The sequence below is a fragment of the Lactuca sativa genome, chromosome 9 (genome assembly GCF_002870075.4).
Source record: "Lactuca sativa cultivar Salinas chromosome 9, Lsat_Salinas_v11, whole genome shotgun sequence".
NCBI lineage: Eukaryota > Viridiplantae > Streptophyta > Magnoliopsida > Asterales > Asteraceae > Lactuca > Lactuca sativa.
The window spans coordinates 2535146-2561526 of NC_056631.2; the positions used below are offsets into that span (position 1 = coordinate 2535146).

The 26381-nt window shown below is 34.6% G+C and overlaps 2 protein-coding genes across 2 annotated transcripts; one reads left to right on the plus strand and one right to left on the minus strand.

The window, feature by feature from the left end:
* Positions 1–12864: 12864 nt before the first annotated feature.
* Positions 12865–15668, plus strand: LOC111902061 (histidine kinase CKI1). Its single transcript, XM_023897933.2, has 4 exons — positions 12865–13087; positions 13179–13720; positions 13798–14784; positions 14919–15668. The coding sequence occupies exons 1-4, from the start codon at positions 12865–12867 to the stop codon at positions 15129–15131; spliced, it is 1965 nt and encodes a 654-aa protein (XP_023753701.2). The 3' UTR covers positions 15132–15668.
* Positions 15669–16250: 582 nt separating this feature from the next.
* On the minus strand, positions 16251–25595 carry LOC111902059 (uncharacterized). The gene is made up of 23 exons (XM_023897932.3): positions 25240–25595; positions 24219–24586; positions 23593–23750; positions 23256–23489; positions 23073–23182; positions 22919–22996; positions 22741–22847; positions 22578–22672; positions 22347–22489; positions 22142–22251; positions 21986–22069; positions 21802–21880; positions 21547–21715; positions 20055–20125; positions 19618–19698; positions 19452–19522; positions 19273–19369; positions 19084–19198; positions 18579–18991; positions 17624–18496; positions 16964–17563; positions 16823–16881; positions 16251–16741 (listed from the first exon to the last, which is right to left on the minus strand). The coding sequence occupies exons 2-23, from the start codon at positions 24578–24580 to the stop codon at positions 16522–16524; spliced, it is 4329 nt and encodes a 1442-aa protein (XP_023753700.1). The 5' UTR covers positions 24581–24586; positions 25240–25595; the 3' UTR covers positions 16251–16521.
* Between the last annotated feature and the right edge of the window lie 786 nt (positions 25596–26381).

The following is a 26381-nucleotide window of genomic DNA, read 5'->3' on the forward strand; positions in this document are numbered from 1 at the left end:
GCCATTGCAAGGATAAATAATATAAAATCAAAATTTATTTTATTATGGAAAAAATTTGTCCTTACAATACAATTCATTGAAAAACTATTCTAATACATCTTTCTTAGCAATCTAATTCTAACTCTAAGTAGTAGCTCAAGAATCTAATCTTCGAGAAATACGATCGAAATCCATTCCTTCACGGTTAGATTTTGCTCACTTCTTCCTTTAAGCTTCCTTTCTTTTCTTCGATCTTACAAAACATCAATTGTAATCTTATCACATTATGTATTAAGAATCTAGAATAGAAGCTTAAAAGAGTTAGTTAATGGATTTTACCTATATTAGAGCCATACGTTTCGACTCTCCCATCTCTTAGATCTCTTAGGTAAATAGGGCAGCTTCGTCTCCAATGCCCTCTCTCTTGGCAATAAAAGCAGATTGACTCTCTTGGAACAGCACATGGAACTACTTCAGACATTGCCTTTCTCTTATGATCAAACTTTTCGATCATAGCATGTCTTTCGTTGCCATTGTCTATATCCATAGAGGTCTTGATGACAGATCCACCAATCAACTTTGCTTTTCTATTGCGTTAAACCATTGTTGATTCAGCATCAATAAGCATATAGGTGAGATCTATAAGGGTCACGTCGCGGTTCATCATATAGTACTCTCTTACGAACTCACTATATGAGTTAGGAAGTGAATGAAGAACCCAATCAACATCCATTTCCTCACAGACAATGGATCCCAACATTCTTAACTATCAATGTGTGACTTCATCCCTAGGATGTGTGCACACACCGACTTTCCTTCTTTATGTCTACTTGCCAAAAGGGCTTGAGTGATCTTGAACTTTTCAAGCCTTTGAACTTGTGGGTTAGGGAGAATAATTGGAGGAGGAGGAGGAAGTGAAGCATGATTTCTTGTTCCTCAATCGAATCGTGGAATATCATATTCATATGGAATGCTTGTTCCACGGGATTTGGGAAAACCATAGTTGTCAAACTTTGACATCTACAATACGGGAGAAAACGAATTCAAGTTAATTGATTGATTGAGTCCTTAGAAAATCACCCAAATGAGATACTAAGGCTAGGACCCAACACAATATTCTACAACTCGGGAGAGGGATGTCGTAACCCTAATTGCAGAATATTTGAAGGTAAGTGAATGACGATTCACTAATTTCCACCACGAAAAACGAAAAAGAATTTAAGTTTTAAATCTATGAAAACTCCTAGATCCTTTGAGATTCATTGTACTTTCAATGACATGTTTAAATCTCGATATGCCCCTCTTGTTTGTGACTGGGATGCCGAGGATCACAAAGCGGGTGTGAATAACCATGCAAACTTACATGGTGCCCTCACATGTTACAGTCACCTATTCGATGTCCCGGTAAACCACACACGCTCCACCGAACTATGACAAACATTGAGTCACCCTTTGCTACCTTTGCTTAGAACCATTTAGTGTGCCGGTAAACCACACACGCTCCACTAACGTCTTTGCAAGGGCACAAAGTGTAATTTCATGGAATTGCATCAATTCACTTTTGCCTAAGTAACTAAGATTGGGAATTTTATAAAAACATTTAGTTACTTTAATAATTCATTATACTTATAATGGAAGGTTTCGTCCTATCCTACCCGTTCGGCTAACGACCCTCCACCAGTCAAGAGTGCGGTGGGTAAGAGTGGATACTCATTCAATCGCCATTTTATAGGCAATTTCCTTAAATACCCCTTATAGACCAGCTTTGTGAATGAGGCCTACTAACGGTAAGACTGACTTTTACCCATACATATATATAATGTTAGACTTTTAATGATATATATATATATATATATATATATATATATATATATATATATATATATATATATATATATATTATAGGGTGTATTTTACACTTTTAAAATATTAGGTGGTCAAATTTAATAATTATACCTTTAATTCAATTAAATTTTAAACCAAAACTTTTATGGATTTATTAAACCTTTTTTAATTATACACCTTAATTAATTAATAAAACCATAAGGGCGTGATTTGAACTTTTTCAAAACAATACTAGGGTTTTAGAATTTAACATTCCTAATTAAACTTTTTAATCAACTTTTAAATTCCAAAACTTGAGGGCAAGTTTTGAAACATTTCAAAACATTAGGGTTTAGAATTTTAATATACATCAAATTAAACTATTAATCCAAAAATTTTAATTCTAAAACTTGAGGGCAAGTTTTGAAACCTTTTTCAAAACATTAGGGTTTTAACTATTTAAATTTCAAAACAACAAAACTTTTGGGTTCAAATTTAAACTATAAAACCTAAGGGGAAAATATGAAACTTTTCATAACAACAAGGATCAAATAACAAATAATCTAAATTAACAATTAATCACATAATTATCCATATTTGATTTATTTAATGATTTCTTGCAAAACAATTTATCAATTTAGTCAAAATAATTAATCAATTATCATATAAGGAAACAATTATCTTATTAATTGATAAATATCTTTAATTAGATCAAGAATATAGTCAAATATATCATAAAATCGGATTTATATTGATCTAATATGATAAGGTAACTATCCATAAGCAAAAACAGCAAGAAATCGCGAAGATATCCCCATCTGACGAGTTGACTCGTCGAGTCAGCATGGACTCGGCGAGTCCAGCCTCCAGAAACCAAAAAATCGAATTTTTCAATTATATATCGCATCAATACAATAGAAACCAGTCTAGGATCTGATACCACTGATGGGTTTTGGTCATAAGACATCCTATATGTTCATACAAACCCTAATGCTTGGATCTAGGTTTCTCTATTGTACATGCAAGTTATCCAAGACTATAAACCCTAATTCTAGCATTCAAATAATCATATTAACATGAGAATAGTTTATAATGTTACCTTGATTGTTATGTAGCAATAACAATCCCAAATCTCCTTGTATTGACTTTGGAAGGCTTAGAGTCACAAGTGTCACTCCTCTAATGGCTTACAAACACCAAGAGCAAGAGGATGAAGAGGAGAGAGGTTAGAGGCTGACAAAACTCGTGTGAAACCCTAGCAAGAAGCTTAGCCACGTTTTTGGTCCTTAAGGGATCTATATATAGTGAGGCAATTAGGGTTATCTAACATGGAAACCCTAATTTAGTTGCTTAAGCCCTAAGCAACCCATGGAGCCCTTTCCATAAGGCCTTGGACGATTTCATATGGGCTTACCCCATAGAATTCGTCCACCTTATGATATAAGGCAATCCATGGCCCAAATTGCAATTATCTTATAATTACAATTCCAGTCCCTTAAGTTTAATTAATATCTTTTAGTCACAAAACTAATTACCAATTAATTATTGACTAATATTAATTAAACAATATGATTTCTCCTTTAATATATTATTCCCATAATATATTAATAAATCATATTTAATCCTTTCTCTCCATAATTCATCATATCAAGTTGTTTTGGTGAAGGCAAGCCAAAAGGACCATGCACCATCGGGTCAAGTACATATCAAAATAGTTATGGACTTAGACACTAATCCAACACTCTATCCTCGTCGTCATCTAAAGCCTCTCCTTCTTTGTCGTTGATTTCAAGCCTCTCCCTCTCTGTCGTTAAATATGAAGTCTATCTGACTCTCTCTATGGATATAAAAACCCTTCTTAGGTCTATTCATCTTGGATCTGTTCAAGCCCTAGGTGGTCACGTGAATGTTCACACATGCCTGCAGATCCGACATTGTAATAAATAAGAAACATATAAATGCTAGCCGACAAAAGGATAAAAGTAATCCATCGATTTTGAACTGAATTTAGAACTAGAATTTTGAGTCGTTTTTCTCATAGAATATGGAAAATCTGATGAACATGTTGAATCAGCCGCGAAATGTCTTCCCATATATGATCCTGCTAGCGATAACAATCACAACTCTGACCCAACTCCATTTCTCTACCGGAAGATTCATGATTATGCATATTCATACAAACTGAGCCTTACAACTTTCCCCATATGAAGCCTATCTGACTCTCTCTACCCGAAGATTCAATGTTGTTTACTCTGTCAACAGTAAACGCAGATTATAACCTAGTTAGGATATATATATATATATATATATATATATATATATATATATATATATATATATATATATATATATATATATATATATATATATATATATATATATATATATATATATATATAAGTTATTGGCTTAAAGTGGTGCCTATAATAAAATCTATACACGTCAAAAGTTTTTTTTAAGAGAAATCAAGAAATACAAGAAGCACTCATATAGTATTATGCATGTTTGTGTGTGCTTATTTGTTCTCAATCACGAACACATGTCCAGCAGAGTAACCAAGTTACGTTCATTCAATTCCTTCAAATCAAACAAATTTATTTTAAAGAATTAAAATTTGAAAATAAATAAACAACATTCATTCAACAGATTGAATCAATTCTAAAAAGTAAGAAAAAGTTGTGATTTTGTTTCTAATTATCAAAGATAATTTACCAAAAACAACGAAACTGAAATAAGTAGGGATGAGCAAAAGGACCGAACCGGCCGGAACCGGCCCGAACCGGACCGGACCGGGGAACCGGCTTCGGCCAAAATCAAGAACCGAACCGGCCCGGCGGTTCTACCGGTTCCGGTTCTACCGGTTCCCGGTTCCTACCGGTTCTTGTCGTGTCTTCAAATGTTGGAACCGCTCCTTGAAAAATAGCATCATATGGTTCCGGTTTTTGCCGGTTCTACCGGTTTTTGCCGGTTCTACCGGTTCCGGTTAAATCGGTTCCGGTTCCTACCGGTTCCCGGTTCCAAAAATCCACAAAAATAACGTCCCGGTCCCGGCCCGACCGGTTCCATCGGGTTCCGGTTCCGGTGCCGGTTCCGGTTCCAGTACCGGTTCCGGCCGGTTCCCCGGTCCATATGCTCATCCCTAGAAATAAGCATTCTAATTTTACATGTTATGTCCTTCGTTTATTCAACTTTAAAAGAAATATTCTTACTTACTAAAAAAGAATTCTTGTTTTAAAGAGCATTTCTTTTAAATGAAGAAATACTTTTATCTATATACACAATTGTTTCAGTATTAACGTATTCATTACCTAGTTAGAAATATCCATTCCTATTTGTCTATGTTTTATAATTTCTTTCTCTAATTGAAATCATGTCCTTTTATTTTGATGATTTTTTTTCCAAAATAGAAGAGTTATTTTCGTAACTTCTTTTAAGAAAAGAAAACAAGATTTAGTCTTATGTTACTTATCACCAGTTTCTCACCAATAAGACGGATTTTTGACCTCCTAAGTACTACTAGTATATATAAAATATTGATTTTATTTGTTGACAAACTTTTTGGCCTCCCATTAATAATATTTATTTCAAAAAATTATCTAAAAAACAAAAAACTCATTCTTATTTGATAGTATTTCATATGTAGCCTAACAAATAAGGAAAACAAATTGATAACTAATAGATTCCATTGGAAATATTGGAACAATAAAATCAATTATAACAAAATTAAGATTCTAATACTTTAATGCACAATCTTTTGTTAATGGAAACAAATTGTTAAGAATTGCCTCCTAATAAACTAAGAAACAAAAATTCTATAAAATTACCAGAAAATTATTCTACTATCAAATTTTTTAACTCAATTCTTAAGAAGATACAAAACCCAAGACTGAATCGTCACTCTGCCAGAAAAAATAGTTGCTCATCGAAAAACACTGTCACTGTCGGAGTGTTACTCTCCATCGGCCTTGTCACCAGAAAACACGACCTGCAAATCCGAGGAGAAACCTCTGGCTATCCATCTCCGGTGCGTTTTCTACAACTCCCTTTTGATGCCGGTGCTCTCCATTTGTCTACTACGTCGGATCTGAACTTGTAAATACCAGAAGAAGACGTTGAACAACCTGCAAATCCTAGGAGAAACCTCGGACAGTCCGTCACCGGTGCGTTTTCTACAACTCTCTTCTTTTGTCGGTGCTCTCCATCTCTCTACAACATCGTTCACCAAATCTAGACTTGTAAGCTCCAACTGATCTCTTTTCCTGTCTATCGTTCACTCACTTCTCTCATTTAAGTAGGTTGAAAAAAATAATTTTGAAAGATTAAAAAGGCTACCATACTTTTAACTTTTAAGAGTAAATTACAAAAATAGATTAAATGACTAAATTAGGTCTGAGACGTGTACTATGCGGATTTATTAAAAATAAAAGTTTTATATCAAGATCTAAACATTAAATATTTTTAATGCCTAGTTCATTTTACAGTTTAACAAAATATATTTTATTATATCTCAATTTTTGAAAATATTGTTTTATAATATTTCATTATTCTAATTATGTAACAAAAAATCATAATAAATGCTTTTAGTGGTAGAAAAAATAAATTATTTATTATTATATTAATTTTATGGAGAAAAATATATTTATCTTAAATAATAAATGTTTCATTAATTATAGTGTTGATCTACACATTTAATATAATAAATACTTTATATCCTTCCTAATAAATCAAAATCTTTTTGCCACATGTCATCCTCTTCTTCATTTGGACACATGTCATTTTCTAGAATTTTTGAATTTTCTATTTTCCACTTGTTATTTTATTGTATTTTTCATTTTATTAAATTAAAATTCCACATTTAATATGTAAGATAATATATATGTAAAGTATTTATTAAAAAAAAATTATATATCTAATGTATTCAATGTAATAAAGCCTAATTAATTTTTAAATTTTAATTTTTTTCTCAGTTTTACTATAAATTCAAACTTCTCAAATTGTTAAAATTTCATATTTAATTTTTTTAAAATAAACTCATATAATACATGGGTTTCATACCTAGTATATAATAATCGATGTGTTAATTAGTGGAATTGATTAATTTTTTATTAACAAAAAAAAAATGAAAATACCACATAATGACATGTGGAATTTAAGTAATTCAAAAATCTCACATAATGACATGTGGAAAAAATCTTGAGGAAATGACAAATGGCAAAAACATTTTCATTTATTAGGGTAGATACTTAGACAATCTAGGGGTGAGCACGGTGTGGTTTGGTGCGGTTATTGGCCAAAACCTCACCACTAACCGCAGATACGGTTAATCTATTTTCAAAACTGCTTGATGCGGTTATTTTTGCGGTGCGGTGTTGTTTTTTTTTTTTGGTTATTAACTGCATGGATTTCATGCGGTTATTTTGTGTGGTTTTTAACTGCAGTTTAGAGTTCAAATAATTTTAAGAGTTTAAACATATTACTTGTAATAATAAAAAACCATAATGTATAAGACAATTATCTTAAATTAAAAACAACTAATATCTTAAAAATGTCAAATTACTGGTTAACAATAAATATCTTAAAATCGTCAAATTTCACCATTTTCCAAAGTTAAACATAAGAAAAACCCAACACCGTTGTCTTCTAGAATTTTATAATTCTTTCATCCATGAAACTTATCTTATTCTTAATATGTAAATGCCCTTAGGGCATCCACAATGCATTAAACTTAGTAGAGTTTAATGGATTGACACATCATCATTTTACTTACTATACAACTCTACATTAAACTTAATAGAGTTCAATGAAATATATGTTTAATAGTTAAAAGGTTCATTTTTCCCATTGAAGAGTTCAATGGTCATTGAACTCCATATCCATTGAATGTCAACATGACATCCCACAGTGGGAGAGTTTAATTCATTGAATGCCAACTATGTATGTCACCTCATTCAACTCTTCCATTAAACTATGCATTGTGGATGCTCTAATAATTAGTAAAATTATATATAATATATGCATTGTGGATGCTCTAATAATTAGTAAAAAAAATTATATATAATATATGCAGTGCGGTGTGGTTTTTTTTGCGGTTTTTGAAAACTAATAACAGCACCGCACCACACTGCAAATTTGCGGTTTTTGAAAAACATAAAACCTCACTATCGGTTTTTTATTGCGATTGCGGTTTATCGATTACGATTTATGCAGTTTTTGCGATTAATTTTAGTTGTGGTGCGATTTTTGCTCACCCCCAAGTTCATCTCCAACTCACCTCTATTTTTTCCTCCAAAAATGGAGTAAAAATAGGGTAAATAGTGTTTCATCTTCAACCCTACTCTATTTTTTATCTTATTTTTTACTCTCAAAAGAATATTCCTAGTATATTTCATTCTTCCAACTTACATAAATTGTCAAAAACACCCATTCTACTAATTTAGTTTTAACAAATATATAATTTATATATTTTTTCATTACAATAATGTTAAATAAACAAGATTATATTTTTAACACACTTATAAATAATATTATACATGCATTTATAAAAATAAATATTATACATGTTTTTGTAAATACTATATCATGTTTCATGATTTTAATATGTATTTAAATTTTTATATAAATTCGATAAATAAAAATAAATTTATGATTAATTAATAGAATTTATTATATAACAAAATACTATAGTTAAATTAAAATTAATAGATAAAATAAATTAGAAATATATAAATATATAAAACAAAAGATTAAGTCCGACAACTGAAATTTCATCCCCATGTTTGGAGAAATAAATAGTGTTTATTCCATATATGGGGTAATAGTATTAATATGAAAAAATGGATGAGAGAGAAAATGAAGGGAAAAAAATGACATTTAAGAGTGGGTTAGAGATTCCGACTGTGTCCAAAGCATGAGGCAATAGTATTAATATGAAAAAATGGATGAGAGAGAAAATGAAAAATGACATTTGATTCGTGCGCGATACACTGTGGATCGAAAACGTTTTGTTGTTCCAACAATTTATTTGATTCGTGCGCGATACACTATGGATCGAAAACGTTTTGCGGTTCCAACAATTTTTTTGAATTGAAAATTTGCTCGAATCGGATCCTTTCAATTTCTATATCGATATCGAAGATATACTTAGGAAGTTGTTCCAATTTATTGATTGGCATTAACCCTAGATCGTTGCCCCTGAGAAATTAATCCATACTTTCTACTCGAGCTCCATCATGAACTATTTACATTACAACCCAATAAAAAAGAAGAGTTCTAGTAGAATAGAACAAACGACATCGAGCCAAAAGCACATTTATTCCTATATAAAAGAAAATGGTGGATGTAAGAATAAAAATCCACACCGGATCGTTACCCCCCCCCCCCCCCCCCCCCCCCCCCCCCGATCCACAAAGCATGATTACTAACATGATCAAAGAACAATTTTAAAGATCAAATCTCCAGCCAGCTCATTCCACTCTATGATAACTATCAATTCATCTACAAGGCCAATGAAAATCTTTTACTTCCTTGTGCATATATATATATATATATATATATATATATATATATATATATATATATATATATATATATATATATATATATATATATATATATATAGCTTTTGCAGCCTTCTTTTTAGCCAAAGCAAAAACGATATGATCCACGACGTCTTCATTCATCATATAAACCTCAAAATTAATATACAACCTGCAATTATATCATATCAATTGTAGCCAACAACCTTTGGGCTTTGGCAATGCCTACCTCCACTGGCGTAGACACACAACACCTACCAAAGCTAAAATCCTTTTTAAATGTTCATTGTAATTTTTATATAATTATTGATTGTACGTTAATTGCTAGTTTTTTATATTACTTGATCATAGTATTTGTAAATTGTCACTAAGCGTATAATTGCAAATTTTATAAATTGTTTCAATATATAATCGTAAACAGTGGCGGATGCTCTTAGTTTATGGATTTCTAATACCTATACATATGGTAATGGTAATTTAGTAATAAAATAATCAATTAAGTGACTAATTAGTAATTGCCCCTCCGTTTTTAAGTTCAGTAGTGTAGGCGGATGTTAGTTATCAAACAATATGCAAGAAACTAAATCACTCATCATCCAAAAGTTTAAAAAAATCACTAACAAAATTAATATTAACCTTCTTTGAAATTAAAGTAAGGAAACTATATAAAAGAAATATCTAATCGAATTTACAATCTTTTAATTCAAATTTTGAAGCTTTGAATTTAAGAAACAAATAAACCCTATAAAATTATTGCCGCCGCCGGAAAAAGAAGGTCTCAAACCTAACCAGAAGAAGAACACCGGAACTCTTTCTCTCCTCTCTACCGGTCGTCGGATTGATCTCCTCTTCCATATATTCTCTCTCTCTCTCTCTCTCTCTCTCTCTCTCTCTCTCTCTCTCTCTCTCTCTCTCTCTCTCTCTCTCTCTCTCTCTCTCTCTCTCTCTCTCTCTCTCTCTCTCTCCTAGAAGTCGTCGGATTGATATCCTCTTCCGTATACGCTCTCTACCCTCCAAGAAGTCGTCGGAGTACTCATCACTAAACTCCGCTGTGTGCTCCGCCCGTTACCGCTTTCTCTTCCGTCTCCTCCGCCTGACTAAACGTATGTAGACAATCTGTCTTTTTCTCTCTCTATCTTTCCGTCTCTCAAGTACAAATGAAAATCATTGTAAATACCAAAGGGTATATTCAATACATCAATGCATGCATATAGGGAGATATCCGATATGAAAAAGTCTAAACTGAAAAGCTGCAAAATACGAAACAATATATTACTTTAATTCTTAGTTATTATTATTGAGAGCAAATAAAAAATCTGATAACAATAAAAAATACCACTAAAATGTTTATTTATAATCTATGTATGCAGAGTGAAATAACTACAATCAATACATATACATTTTTTGTTTATTTTGCAGTGATTGTAGAATGATATCCGTTTTAGACAATTTAATATTGTTTTTAAGATAAAAAAAAAAAAAAAAAAAATTATATGTTGCTTTTCAAGATTTTTATGTTATCATTATCATCTTGGTATAGAAAGTAAAAAGTTGTTTGTTATTTTATTTTGTTTGTTATTTTATTTTGTTGTTTGTTAATTATATATTAGTTAACTTTGCTATGTAATATGTAAGAACATGAAAAAACAATTTATTAGTGATGTGTTTCTACAAAGAAAACATCAAACTATGTACGAAAACATCAAAACTCACTCAAGGATGTTTTTTGGATGAAAATAATTTTATGATGTTTTTGATAACCGATATTAAAAATGCGTGTCTTGATATGTTATAATTTTAAACCGAATTAAACTTGTTTATATGGCTATGTTTTAAAGTCTTTGATTTCGGCACCTACTTTCAATGCTTGTGTTCCGCCCCTGATTGTAAATTATTATTCTATTTTGCTATTTTGTTAACTGTTAGTAAATTATGTTATGTAAGTGTATATCAAAATGGAAAAAAAAAAAAAAAAAAAATTGATTATTGCCGGCGAAAACATGAAACCTAGTGTTCAGCCAATCCAAAAAAGCTAAAACTTAAATGAATGAAACTGATCTTAACACATTAAAACGAACAATGATAGAATATTTCATATTAACTTTCTTTATATGCCATAACTTTGAACAAAATTAAACTTGTTTATATGCTTTTATTCCAAAGTTTTGGTTTTGGCCCCGAGTTAAAACATTATAGAATTCATCTCTCGGATATATTCTTACAGATCTTGGAATTAAATACGTCATCAAAGTGTCAATTCAGTCACCAAAAACTTGCATGAAGCTCAACAAAATGATCACATCAAACCCAATATCTTTCTTCATCCTGTTGGTAATTAATTTTCTCTCACAACTCAATATATAAACCGTATTCAAGATTTGAACTTGGTTATTGTTAACTTACCATTGTCCTAACGAATCTGTAGGCAATAATAAGCCTACTACTTCCTACCTTAATAATCCCATTTTGGATTTTAAAAATCAAAGCAATTGAAAAAGAAGTCGATTTGATGACGAAGAAATCTCATGAAGAAACATGGTCTGTCATACAACATGCAGCAACCACATTGCTTCCAATGAAATCATCAGCAACCAACATAGCTAAACTTGCAACCGTTTCTCTGGGTAAAAGTAAAACAGACCTCATCTCATTCTCTCACATAGAATCTCAAGTGTCTCCATTGCTGTTTCAAGCACTGTTAACGATCCCACACCTGTCACAAGTTTCATATATCAGACAAGATGGCTTGCTTTTTGCATTATACTCCAACAACCAACATCATATATTTGCTATTTATTCCAACACTTCGTTTTCTAGAAACAGTTATTCGTGGTACACTCAGCCTATTGATTCGGATACAGGGAAGTTGTATGGAGATGCAGTTGTGTTTCCATCTCAAGTTTTGGTTAATGAAACGTGGTTACAACAAGCTTTGAATTCTACAAATGGATGTGCTTCAGCTTCATTAGGGAAGTCACTGAATGATGTCAATGATTTGCTTGTCTTGAATACAGCTGGTGTTGGTGTGGATAAAAATGGAGTCGTCTCACTTGGCTTTCACCTCAAATCGTTAATGAATGGCATAAAACCTTCTGGTGGAGGTTTGTACATGGCTACAAAAGATGGTAATTATGTCGTTCTACATGAACTGGATGGGAATAAGACAATATCTTTTCAGCTATGGAATGGGAATCATGGTCCGGAATCACATGTTTTAACGATTTCAGGAACAAAATATATCTTGTACTACTCTTCCTCCCTTGATGAAATGGAGTTGGTATAAAAAATGCTCCTCAACCTTTTTTTTTTTTTTTTTTTTATATGCATGTGATCTCTTCTTGACATGAATTATGGAATTTTTCAGGTATATGTATTGGCATTACCATATGATGGTATTGGTGGAGCAGAAAGCAGGATGCATAAGAATATAGTATTTGGTTTGTTGCTTCTTTCACTGCTGTTTGTGACTGTGGCCATCTCCATCTTCAGTTTCGTGGTGTTAACAGTGAGAGCAGCAAAAAAAGAGATGTGCCTAAGAGCTGCTCTTATAAAACAGAAGGGAGCAACACAAGAAGCAGAAAGAAAGAGCATGAATCAGAATGTTGCATTTGTTACTGCCAGCCATGATATCCGTGCTTCATTAGCAGGCATTGCTGGATTGTTAGAGATGTCCATCAACGAGGTCGATCAACGATCAGAATTAGCTAAAAACTTGAAACTTGTGCAGATATGTTCAGGAGATCTTTATGGTAAGCTCTCAACCATTTCGTATATAGTAACTCATAAGAATGTATGTTTATGTTATGTGGATTAATCTAATCAATCATACAATCTCATCAGGTATACTCAACTCTATTCTTGATACAAGTAAAATAGAAGCTGGGAAGATGGAGCTAGAAGAAAAAGAGTTCGACTTGACAAAAGTAGTTGAGGGTGTGGTTGAGTTGTTCTATCCTGTTGGTCTGAAAAAAGGAGTGGATGTGATTTTGGATGCTTCGTTGACCAAATATTCTCATCATGTCAAAGGGGATGAAGGCAGGCTTAAACAGATATTGTCCAACTTACTCAGCAATGCTATCAAATTTACCTCAGAGGGTAATGTGTCTGTCCGTGCTTGGGCCAGGAAGCGTGGATTACAGTATACACATGATGAAGAATCTACAGGAGGATGCTGCTGCTTACTTTTCAGAACCGAAGCGCGTATAGATGAATTCCATGAACACGATCCTAATTCCATGGAATTCGTATTTGAAGTCGACGATACTGGAAAAGGTATTCCCAAAGAGAAACAAGCGTCTATCTTTGAAAACTATGTGCAGGTCAAAGAAACGAGTCCTGCAATTGAAGGAACTGGCTTAGGCCTTGGAATCGTCCAGTCTCTGGTAACATTAATGAACATTTAACATTCTCATTCTCAAGTAAACAAAAATATCTGATCATATTGAACAATTAATTTCAGGTACGATTGATGGGCGGAGAGATAAGCATAGTTGACAAGGTAGTGGGCGAAAAGGGCACATGCTTCAGGTTCAATGTTGTGTTCAAGGTTTGTGTATCTGATCTCAGTGAAGACGACAAGACTGTGAAAAGCTCTCCTCCTTCTTCTTCTTCTATAGTTGTTCTCTTCATTAGCAGTGATGAAAGGCGAAAGATGGCACAAAAATTTATAGCAGCGCAAGGAATTAAAGTTTTAGCAGTGAAAAACATAGGACAACTATCAGAAAGTCTCCGGAAGATTAGACGACAAGAAGAGGAGCAGAACAGATCATCGTCTGATTTAAGTTTAAGTTTTGGGTATCTCAACTGGCCCACACCCATACCAACATCAAATGGAGTTGGAGTTCCTTTAAGCGCATTGGATGGGACTGATGTGTCGCCGACCCCACAAAGGAATAAAAATAATAATCAAACAGCTGGTCGTCGTGTACCAAATTTCATATTGCTTGTGATCGATACAACGCGGGTTGACTTCAATGAGCTATGCAAAGCAGTTGCTGAATTCAGAAAAGACTCCAAGAATGCCTGTTCTAGAATCGTCTGGTTAGGTTCTAAGTGCATTCAACTCCAAGGCCTCGACCAGAAGAAGCTTCCCCCCTCTGACATCATCATACCCATGCCGCTCCATGGCTCACGTCTACACTCGTTGATACATCTTCTTCCAGAATTTGGGGCACCACCACATGCAAATCATCACCAAATCACAAAACAAGAAGAAGAAACTGAAAATAGCAGCAGCCCTTTGAGAGGGAAAAAAGTGTTGGTGGCAGAAGATGATTCTCTGCAGCAGATGATAGCCAAGAAGATCCTTTTGAAGCTTGGCGTGAGTTTTGAGATGTGCAGAAACGGGAAAGAAGCTTTCACCATGGTCTCCAAAGGGCTAAGTCATCAAACAAATCTCGGAGCTTCACATATTCTGCCGTATGAATATATCTTTATGGATTGTCAGGTATGGAATTTTCCACAATTTTTTTCTCTAAAAAAATTTGGATATATATATATATATATATATATATATATATATATATATATATATATATATATATATATATATATATATATATATATATATATAACTTGTAGATGCCGGAGATGGATGGTTGTGAAGCAACAAGACTGATACGAGTTAAGGAGAAAGAATATGGTGTGCACATCCCAATCATTGGATTAACAGCACATGCAGAGGGCCAAGAACTAAACAAGTTTATTGAAGCGGGAATTAACATTAATATATCCAAACCAATAACCGAGCAGAAGATATTAAAAGCGATTCAAGAACTCCACAGAAGAAAATGATTTAAATTCGGTACTTAATTGTTTGGGTTTAAGTTTTAACACGGAAAAGAAAGAATACTTGACTTGACAGAAGAAAATGATCCTCTATTGTGCAGCGAAATAAATGCAGCTTAGTTTTGGCAATTCTCTTTGAAACCAGTTTGGAAATAAACTCTCAAGATTGTTTTGTTGGAATTACTTGGTGAACCAAACAAAACTCGTCCTGCAACTGCAAGGTGTATTAGAAGAATCAAAATGGGGAAATCGGCTAGTCTGCAAATTAAAGTATGCACACAACCATTTTCACTTAATTCTTGATTCGTGTAGCCTTGTAGGTAGGTATTGGTAGTAGTTATGAGACAAACACCGGTTATTACATATGTCTAACCATATCTTGTAGAAAAATATTGGGAATGAAAGGATTTTGTTTTCATTTCATCCAGGCCCGTCCCAGAGGGTGGGCGATAGGGGCGACCGTCCAGGGCCCATCTTATAAAGGGCCCAAATTTTTTGTGGAAATTATTATATTTAGAAAATAGTACAAATATTTTCTTTTAATTATTGATTTATTATAAAAAAACTTGATGACATTTGTGTTTTTTAAGGACCCATTTTATTCTGTCGCCCTAGGCCCAAAATATGTTTGGAACGACCCTGATCTCATCTGTCTACTAAAAATATGTGGAGTTTTATTCCACCTATGTTTAACTCCGTTTCTGAATGTGCCAAATTAGCATTATTTGCAACAAAAAAATTCAACTTTAAACATAACAATAAAAGTCGATATTTTATTAATTATTAAATTGAAAATATATATAATAATTAATTGGCAATCAGTCATGTTCTGCAGTTTCTTCTATTCTTATTTTTTGCCTTCTACATGATATGGGAAAAAAAAAGGATATAAAAATTTGTTAGCTTAATTTATGAATTGATTCATATGATATATATATATATATATATATATATATATATATATATATATATATATATATATATATATATATATATATATATATATATGAAAAAGAACGATTATCTGTTTTGGCTGCAAGGTGAAGCAACAAGGCTGATATAACGGACGTTTACATCCCCATCATTGGATTAACAACACAACAGTGTATGTATGCACAAGGCAAAGAAGCAAACAAACTGGAAGAATTGATTTTCATGCATCCAAATTCCAAACCACTCCTTTACTAAGCTAAATCAGCACAAGATGCTTACTGATTGAAGAAAATGAAGTTGGATTAATGTTGGTACAAACCAAGTACTCCTCTCCTCGGTTTGTTTTCAAGAAAAGAAAAGATGCTTGAAAGACTCTGTGTCATCCATCCCCTAAAATGGATGTGTAGCTATATCTATGACCTAGTTACATATTATATATATAAATGTATTTTCTCCCCTTAAGTTATAAAAGATCCTGTGTTGCGTTGTACAACTTTGACAATTTTCTTTCAAACCAGTCTGACAGGCGTGCCATCTTTGCGGACATTTCTGCATTGTTTGAAAAATAGGCACGCACATTCGATAGCATCACTGTGATGTCATGCTTCATGGCTTCAAAGCTTCTATAGTAATAGTTGTTTACCCTGAGCTCAATGATCTCCAGAGTCAATGGAACCGGAAACCTAAAATCAAAAAGTTGAGGTTTATCAATATTTTAGATTTGAGGAGCAAATAAATAAATCATGTTATGCAGGAAGGGAAACCTATTTATAAAGTCTATTCTCTGTGAGTTGTGTTTTAACTTGATGATCCCAAACTGATCCTGCAATGAAACGGCATGTATCAGATATTGATTGGCTTGGTGGGGGTTGAAAAGAAACAAGATTAAGCAGGCAGGTAGGTACCTGATTACCCCTCCTAGCTGAAGCTGAGTGGTGTAGCTTAGAAAGCAAAGAGAGCATGGTGCTCCTGATGTGAGGGTGAAGGGCGGGTTGGGGTGGTTGTTCCCATTGGGTATCTTTATGAGGATGAAGCTCCCATGAGCTATGGCGATTAATCTCAGCATCATCAGCTTCGTCTGCATACTTGACAACAAATCTTTCCCATGGACTCCCCGGAAACTCAGCACTCTTATCACCCTCCGAAACAACTTCACCATCCCACCAACTTCCACCTCCCTCTGTATTTCTCCACCATACAAAGCATTTATCCCCGACACTCCACTTCCTTTCTACGGAAGCATCATAACGGCTTCTCTCCACCAAGAAATCAGGGAAGTCAACCAACTCTGGGAGAGTCAACGTAAAGGTTTTACCAAACACCCCAGATGAAGGATCCGTAAATCTAAGCTTTATTTTACAACAGCTCTCTCCAGACCCTGCAAGAGTCGCGTACACAACATCATCAACCCAACAAATCTCCACGTCTCTTATACTGTTTCCCTTGTATAACATCCATGGACCACGTTCCGATGATGAATGTCGTATACAGTACTCTTGATGACCCTGAAAAACAATCAATCAATCAATCATCTGAAAAAAAAAATCCCATTACATTTACATTACCTGTCTGACGTATACAACTTCATCACCCAGCTGAGGGATGTAGCGACACCCCTCTTCTTGAGCCGACAATAAGAGCCAATTGGTTTTTCCATCGGACTTGCTGCTGCTGAAAGGGATCAGATTCGGCTTCTTCTCATCTGTTTCACGGCAAATTGCTTTAAACTTGAGTGATCTTGTTCTGCCCTCAGGCTCAGATGAATCATTGGCATTTGAACTAATAATCTGCCGACCACCACTATTATGTTGATTCAACTTAAACTTGATTGTGTTTCTCTTTTGACCTACTTCATTATCATCTGCTTCTGTTTTCATTCCACCAACCTTTATCATTGGTTTAATTCTTATTTTAGTAGGCCTGCGTCCATCCAACCCATTTGTTGATGTTGATGGATCCACCTCAGCCTCAGGCTCAGGCTCAGGCTCACTAATTATGATTGGTCTTGAGCTTTCTTCTTCTTCTTCTTCTTCACCAAGTCTCAAAGTATTGGTATTTTCAGAAGCTTGTGGCTTCTTTGAAAGTGAAAACTTGAGCACCAGTTTCTTTCTCGATTCTGGTGCTGGTGGTGGAACTGATTGGCTAATCAATGGCAATGGCAACGGTTCCTCCATAAATGTCTCGCTTTCTGAGGAATCATCTTCCGACACATCATCATCATCTTCATCTTCATCGTCCTCACTGCTCTGTGATGACAACTTCTTACCATTCCTGGCAGCAGCTCGTTGAGGTCTTGATGGGGTGGTGACTTGCTCTTTTTTCTTTGACTTGTTTTTTGTTTTCTTTGTTCGTTTGCTTCTCCCTTCATGCTGCTGCTCGTTAGAGTTCCTCTTTCTAACACCACGCCTTTCCCTTCCCAAACAAGTCATCCATTCCAACTGAAAAGGTAACAATTAGTATGTATTTATATTACAGTATGTTGGATTGGAAGAAAACAATAGTAGTAGTTATTAAAGTTACATCTTTGGGTTTCTTTCTTTTTGATCTTCGACGGGAATCATCATGATGATCCATGTGACTTCCTCCTCCTCCTCCACCTCCACTTGGACTGGTATCTGCTTCATCATCGGTTGAGGTGTTTCCATCACGCCCATCTTCACTGGAGCATTCATCCGTAACATTGTACTCTGAATCCGTGCTATCAACAATCACATCATTTTCAGGTTCCCAGAACATGGCGTCTAGAAACTCAGGCAGCGGCTCAGCCACCACATCCAAGTCAGCCAAAGGCAATATTTGATATTCTTGACCACCCAAACCGATATCTGTCCCAATAGCAAACTTTAATGATGGTGGCCGCCACTCCAAATTCAGTGCACCTAACCGCCGTCTCTGGTAATTGCTCTGATAAGGTTCTGGATATGGAAGCATGCCTTCCAACATAAACATAAACATAAACATAAATATATTTTTATTTTTACTTTGTTTGGAAAGAAATCAGTAGAAATCTATATATAGGGCATACTGGAGTCGCAAAGAGCATCCTGAATGTTTCTTCTGTAGGGAGGAAGCTGTGTCTCCTGATCAATGGCATTTCCATGAGCGTCCCTTGCAAGAGGCCGATAATCACCAAGGAAGAACTGTCGATGGAAACAAGTCATGGTGAAAATTAAGAAACAAAATACATATAAATCAGTCACCAGGGCCAGGTTACCTGATCATATTTGGAATCCTTCTGTGACTCTCCTTGTCCAGTACTTAGCAAGCAAATTTGGCCGACGTCATCTGAAAGCACAATTGAAGTCCCATCCCTGTAATGTAGTATGTATTACAACAGAATGCAGAGGGGGAATAAATGACATTAACAATAGATAATAATAGATGATGACTTACGGGGAGAATTTTCCATCAACCAGCTTAAAACGCCCAATGTCATATATGCGGATAGGTATGCCTTCCCATATCTACACAATTATATCAGGAAAAGCAGCAGCACATGTCTGTCAAAATCACAAAAAAAAGAGACAGAAAAAAAAAAAAAACAGCAACTTAAACTTACATCCCATATTATCGTCTTCCCATCATACCCAGAACTCATTGCAATACGGGGATTAAAAGGATGAACATCCAAAACATATGTCTGCATTAAACTCAACAAGCTCAGAATTATATATACAAACAACATAAGCTTGCATAAAAACAAAAGACCCAACAGCAATTCTTTGGCAAACAAGACAAGAACATCAAAGGCAATCAAAATATTCACTTCACCTAATCTACTCCTCACTGAAAGAATAGATTTAGACCTCATCAATTCAAGAGGCAGATGAAAACTATGGTGTTGGTGTTGGTGTTGGTGTGGTGACAAACACATTGCTCAAAAAAAGAACGCTAGAGTTGGCCTTTTTTGTTTGTGTATCAATGGTAGCATTTCTGAATTTTAATTTTAAGCGCTTTGTGAAAACAGCTGAAATTTTAGTGCAGTGCACAACTTACAGATTCACTATGACCAGTCAAGGAATGTACCAAACGGCCATCACTAGCATTCCAGACACAAATCCTGCAATCTGAACAAAAAATGAATCAATATTCCAAACCAATTTGAACATACACAAAATGGATTTAGGTTCTAGTCTTGACATGGAGCTCAAGAATCTGCAAAGCAACATCATCCTTGTTCCTCAACAGCCTCCTATGTCCCACCATTGCTCAAAGAAAAAGAAAGTGTGTGTGTGTGTGTGAAATTATCTCAGTCATGTGACTTCATGTTTATCATTGTATGAATCACTCAGATGCAATGATATATATCCTAATATGTTTCGAAAGTGCACCAGAAATAGATCACCTCTACACTAATGTGACTTGATAACAGAAACTACTGATCTTGGCAACTCTGTTGCAACAATACAAGGGTGCTTTTATATGTCCTATGAACAGAGCTAAAACCAAACTAATAAAAGAAAGAGGTGATTTCATGATCATCGTGGGAGCATTGAGTAGCATTTCCCATATGCGGGTTCATTGATGCTATTGAGGGTAGAAATATGTTTGTGTTTTGATTTAGGAGTGTTGAAGGGTTTTTGATAGAGGAGTAATATGGCGATTTAAGTTAATAATATTGGTAATCTCTAATGTGTGTTAGGGTTTTAAAGGAGTATTATATTAGTTGATTTATGTGGTTAGTGATGAATGTCACTTTTGGGATGTTGATATGTGTTGGTAAAGTAAACCATTGATTGTGGAAGGGGAAAAGGTCAAGATTGTCATCTGAAGCATAAGGTGAGTTGTAGATCATCTGAGTGACTGGGGTGCATGCCAAAAATGTGTTTTGGAAGTCGTAATTTGGTTTATTATATGTGGAATTTACGAATAGCATATCCATCCAGAGTAATATTTAAAGTAGTAAAACTTGGTAATGAGTGATATTTTGAAAGATAAATTATTTATATGTGGTTAAATACGTGACTCATGGGGGGTTATGGAGTCAGGCATGACCTAAGAGTGGATATGTTTGGACTATAAGAGGATTTGTGGGCACTTACACCTTGTCGTGTAACACTTACAATCATAGCTTTTTTGCTTTGCCACATCAACTTTTCATCAATTTTGTCAACAGAAATGCTATTAACTTAAATCTTCTCCAATCATTGACCATTTTTAAAAGTAACTAATTTATCCTCATCCTAACATGTGGAAACTTCTTGTATAGGTTAGAGGTAGAATGACAATATCATTTACAGTTGTATAAGATGTACTTTAGTCAAGCGGTTCTAAAATTGTGTATGCACATCAATTATCTAAATTTTAATCACTAAACAGGTCAACAACAGTAGGCAGCGTACTAGGTAGTTCAAAGGATGATTAAAGATGCATAGAGTTTTAACAACAATTGATTCAAACTATGAAGCATCAGAATCTAGAAATAAAGCATACTAGTAACTAGTAAAATAGGCAGGTATAATATTTTGAAAGGATGAATGTGGATTACCCATAATGGCAGCAAGCACAAAACGATTATCCAGACTCCATACAATCATATTAACTCCACGAGGAGTTGGAAGGAATCTCTGACGTGGACCTCCACGTCGTGGCTGAGGTGGCATTGGTGGAGGCGGCACTTTCAGATGATACGCCCGTGTCCACCGTCCAGCTTTTCCCTGCAGCCAACAACAACTCAATTAATATGTATACATATACATATATATATATTCAGAACAACAACTTAACTCATCTCAAAACTTACATGAGATCTGCGTGATCTTGGAATCCAAATAATTGCACTGCCATCACGGGAACAGGTAACAATGTTGTCATGGCTAAACCTGCAAAAACCATATCATATCATCATCTTTGAGCAAGCGGAATTATGATTTGAAGGAAGTAAAAAGGCACTTGATGTGATGTGATTAACAACTGAAGTAACTGACCAGGAAGTTTTGAATTTTGGTACTTTCTCCTCTGTTGAGGCTGAGGTGTCTGAAGTCAAAGACCTTGAAGCCACAGCACAACCGCTGCAATGCAAAACAGAAGAGATGGATGGATGGATGTTTGTAGTCACAGACAATGGGTAGGTACCAACTAACCTGAATTGTACATAATTCACATCATTCTCATGACCAGCCAATACATCAATTTCATGTGTTGGTTGTGAATCATCTGTGTTGGTATTCGGTGGTTTACAAGCACTCCAAACCTGCAACCAATCAAGCAAGCCCTGCCCTCTTAGAGAGAAGTCCTATCTACATTTTGCGCATCACGAGTATGTATGTATGTGTATGTGTATGGTACCCTTGCAAATGTATCAGAGCTACCCGTGACAAACACAGTTCCATTTGCATTGTAAGCACAACAAAGTATTTGGTTGTTTTGTGGAACGCTGCTACTTGATGAAGGCCCATTAGCTGAGGAAGCACCACCGTTGTTGTTACTCCCTAAAAAAAAAAAAAAATCGAATGATTTAAAAAAAAAAAAAAAACCTTGTTTAGGAACTAAATCAAAGTATTGATTTGATCGACTGACCAGCAACAGCATCAGTCCGCTTAGGGACATAAATACGTGGCCGGCACTGGGAGTACCTTGCATCCCATATCCTACAGCTACCATCATCAGATGACCTGCAATATCTCAAATATATTATATTCTAATTCATATAAACACAAAAACAATTTTAAGAGAGACTTACGATAAAAGCTGGAAAACAGAGCTATGCCTTGGACTAAAGGCAATGGCAGTAACAGCACCTACATGCCCCCGCAAAACAGAAATAGGCATCCCATCTGGCAAGCGCCACTGCAATAATAACACACACAAAACTTACTTCACCAATATCAAGTATCAAACCAACCAGATCATATACTTACAACACGAATATTGTAGTCATTTGATGCAGACGCCACCAAACTATTGTTTAAATTTACTGCCAGGTCAGTAATGTCACCCTGCAAGTGTTTAAGGTAATCGTTGAAATTAAAACAAAACAGGCTGATGATCAACAAATCTGAGTGACATATGTACCTCATGCCCTCGACAACTGGCAAGGCAAAACGCAGTTTCCATTGACCAAATTTTGACCAAACGGTCATCTGATCCCGTGATCACGTATCTCCCAGAGCGATCAAATATTGCTGAAATGAAAACAGACGGCATAGAGGTTAAAAGAAGATCATGTAATACATAATATATACAATATATATATACCGCAGTAGACAGCATCTCTGTGTCCTCTTAACTTCTTAATGTTTTGCATCTTTTGCACCATGGTTGATGGTTTGGCAATGGCATAACATGCCAACCTGATGGATGGAGCGCGGTGGTGTTTTGGAAAACCGCCTCCAATTTCCCGCAGCCCAATCCCACGCACCTGGTCAGCCTGCATGTGGGGCCAACGCAGATATGCTGGCACTCCCAATGTCTTCTTATTTGCAGCATCCACTTCATTTTAATAGTAGTACACAACATAATCTTAATCTCCCAGAAATACAATCACATTCATACATACAACTTAAAGGAATGAATGACAATGACAATGACGTACCTCCAACTCCAAGAAGTGAAAAAGGCCCGATTCCAAGCAGAGTAGGAACATCAGCAGCAGTAGGAGCCGTTCTTCCATATATACCCCTTGATGGAGCCACATTCATTATTAGTTGCTTCAGCAGCTTCACCAAGTGATCTTTTTCGATATGAGAATACCTAATACATTCATTCCCATAAGTCCAACCAACATTAACAGGTTAATTCAAGCACCTATTCTTTAATGGTATAAATTTAAACTCTGCAATCCGAGTAAGTTATAAAGATTTTTAAAAAAAAAAAAAAAAATTACTACACGGGAAAAAGGGAAATTTTGAGTCGCCAGAAGGAATAGGAATGTACTTCATTCATATTCCTTCCCCCGGCCCTAACTCTAAAATCAACTCACTTCCCATATGAGGAAGCCGTTGGTCATTAATGGAATGGAATTATTCATTAAAATCGCATAATAAATTAACTTATCAAGACCTTGACTTGATTAACTAATTATAATACTTTACGTACAACTTTACAGAATGATTCACATGACATAACAAAGAGAAACTTGTATGCTTGTTCTTTAGAATTACAGAATGATTCACTTGCATTTACCTCAAAGAAAAATGACGCATAAGAATTAAGAAATACCTTTGGGCAGCACCTTGATAGCTTAAAGGGAAAGAAATGCCATCATCAGTTTCATCTCCTGTAACTTCACCAGTCCTTGAATAAAAGGCATGGTATCTCTTAGGCAAAAGCTGATACTCCATAAGTTCATTGCACAGCTGTGTAAAAGTCCTTTGGCATGGCCCCGCAGATAAAAAATGCATGATTAAAAAATATATTTCTCTCGAGTCAACATCTATATCTGCCACAACACCACGACTACCCATCTCACTTGCAGCTTCATGTTGAGGCTTTGCATGCAGCCTATCTAAAAACCCCACACCCTGCATACTTGTACTTGTGCTTGAACCCTTCTCAAAAGATGCATGATGTCCCAACTCCATGTATACCTACAAGTACATCACCACACCTTTAAATGTTTCAGATATTGCCTAAAAATCATATTTCACTTCTAACACAACACTATTACTTAAACACTGGTAATGTTGAATTCAACCCTCAAATGTAGTATTAAAAGATTGTTCAATAAGTTAAACCTTACTACTTACACCAATTAGTTAATGCCATTGCCTACCACTGGAAAATGGCCAAAATCAAACCCGAATAACTACTTCATTTCTGATTCTAAAAATATATTTAGGATTGAAAATCCATATAGGATCGATTATCATCGAATTCATGTCAACTTTGCAACGAAAAAATAACCTGAAATATATCTAATAGGAAGACTTGTTGATCCAAGAATTTGAATTTGGGCGTAAACATTCGGCGGCTTACCAACAGATATTAAGGGTTTAAGTTTATACCAAACAATAATTATACAGAAAATGGAAGATCTGATTGAAGAATAGATGGAAAGAACTTGAAGCGAGGCACCCGAGACGAGTTTTTCAGGGTTTCCTAAAATTAATCCAAGTTGTAACATAGTATAAATCCAAAGATCTTGTCTGTCATTCTTTCAAAAAGCATTTGGACAAAAGGGGAAACATCAGCAAGTTCAAGATTCCAGTGAGAGATGTATAGAAAGATCCCGTGTATTTACCTTGAGGAAAATTGATGGGCAGGGGTAGGGGTTTCTAAGAGAGTGTGATGTTCTTGGCCCGTTTCATGATCGAAGAGCTGTTGCTTTGACCAGCTAGGTTCATGCTATTTGACGTTGTTGTTTTTTTTTTTTTCTTAAAACTGCTTTAGGGATAGAGAACGTATCTATCTATTCTGCATACAGAAAGAGGGGCGACACGAAGAGAGAGAGGAAGGTAAGGGCCAAGAGGGATGGGAAGAAAATCTATTTAGCTGTTTTAAGAATGGAAACGAGACGATGTTTTAATCTTCTGTTCTGGGTTTTGGATTTGGATGCCATAGCCCATGCCCCATAGGGTTTGTCTGTGTGATGCATTCGATCTTTCCTTATATATTTCTCCTCGAAACAACTTGCAATACTGAACTACTGAAATATAATGAAGTTAGAAACCAAAAATAAAATTAAAAAAAAAATTATATATATTTTTCTTAAACCTTAAAATAACATATTTATACAACCTCTAGTTTTTTAATATCATATTTACTAGGTGTAAAACCTATGTATTACATGGGTTTAATTAAATATATATATATATATATATATATATATATATATATAATTTTAATAATTTGAAAAGTTTGAATTTATAAGAAAAATGAGAAAAATTTGAATTATTAAAATTAGTGAGACTTTAATGTATTGAATACATTACATATATAAACTTTTTCTAATAAATATTTTACATATATATTACCTTACACATTAAATTTGGAATTTTAATTTAATAAAATAAAAAATACAATAAAATGACAAGTGTAAAATAGAAATTTTAAAAATTCTAGAAAATATCATGTGTCCAAATGAATGAGAAGAGGACATGTGGCAAAAAAAACCTTCATTTGTTATAGTAGATTTTTTATAAACTTTTAAAATATCTCAAATCCTTACTTTTATTAGATTTTAATGTTGACGGTGTGTGTTTTCTTTGCTCATGTTACCTATGCCTAAAATATATGCATTGATGGACTTATAGATAGTCCTTGATCTTGGAACACAAAATAGTAAATAAATGACAATTTAAAGGTGTAGAAAAAACGTTTCGCTTTGCCATTGGTCATTGGTCATTAGTGGATAGATGAAGGACCTTAATTATTACTTACCGC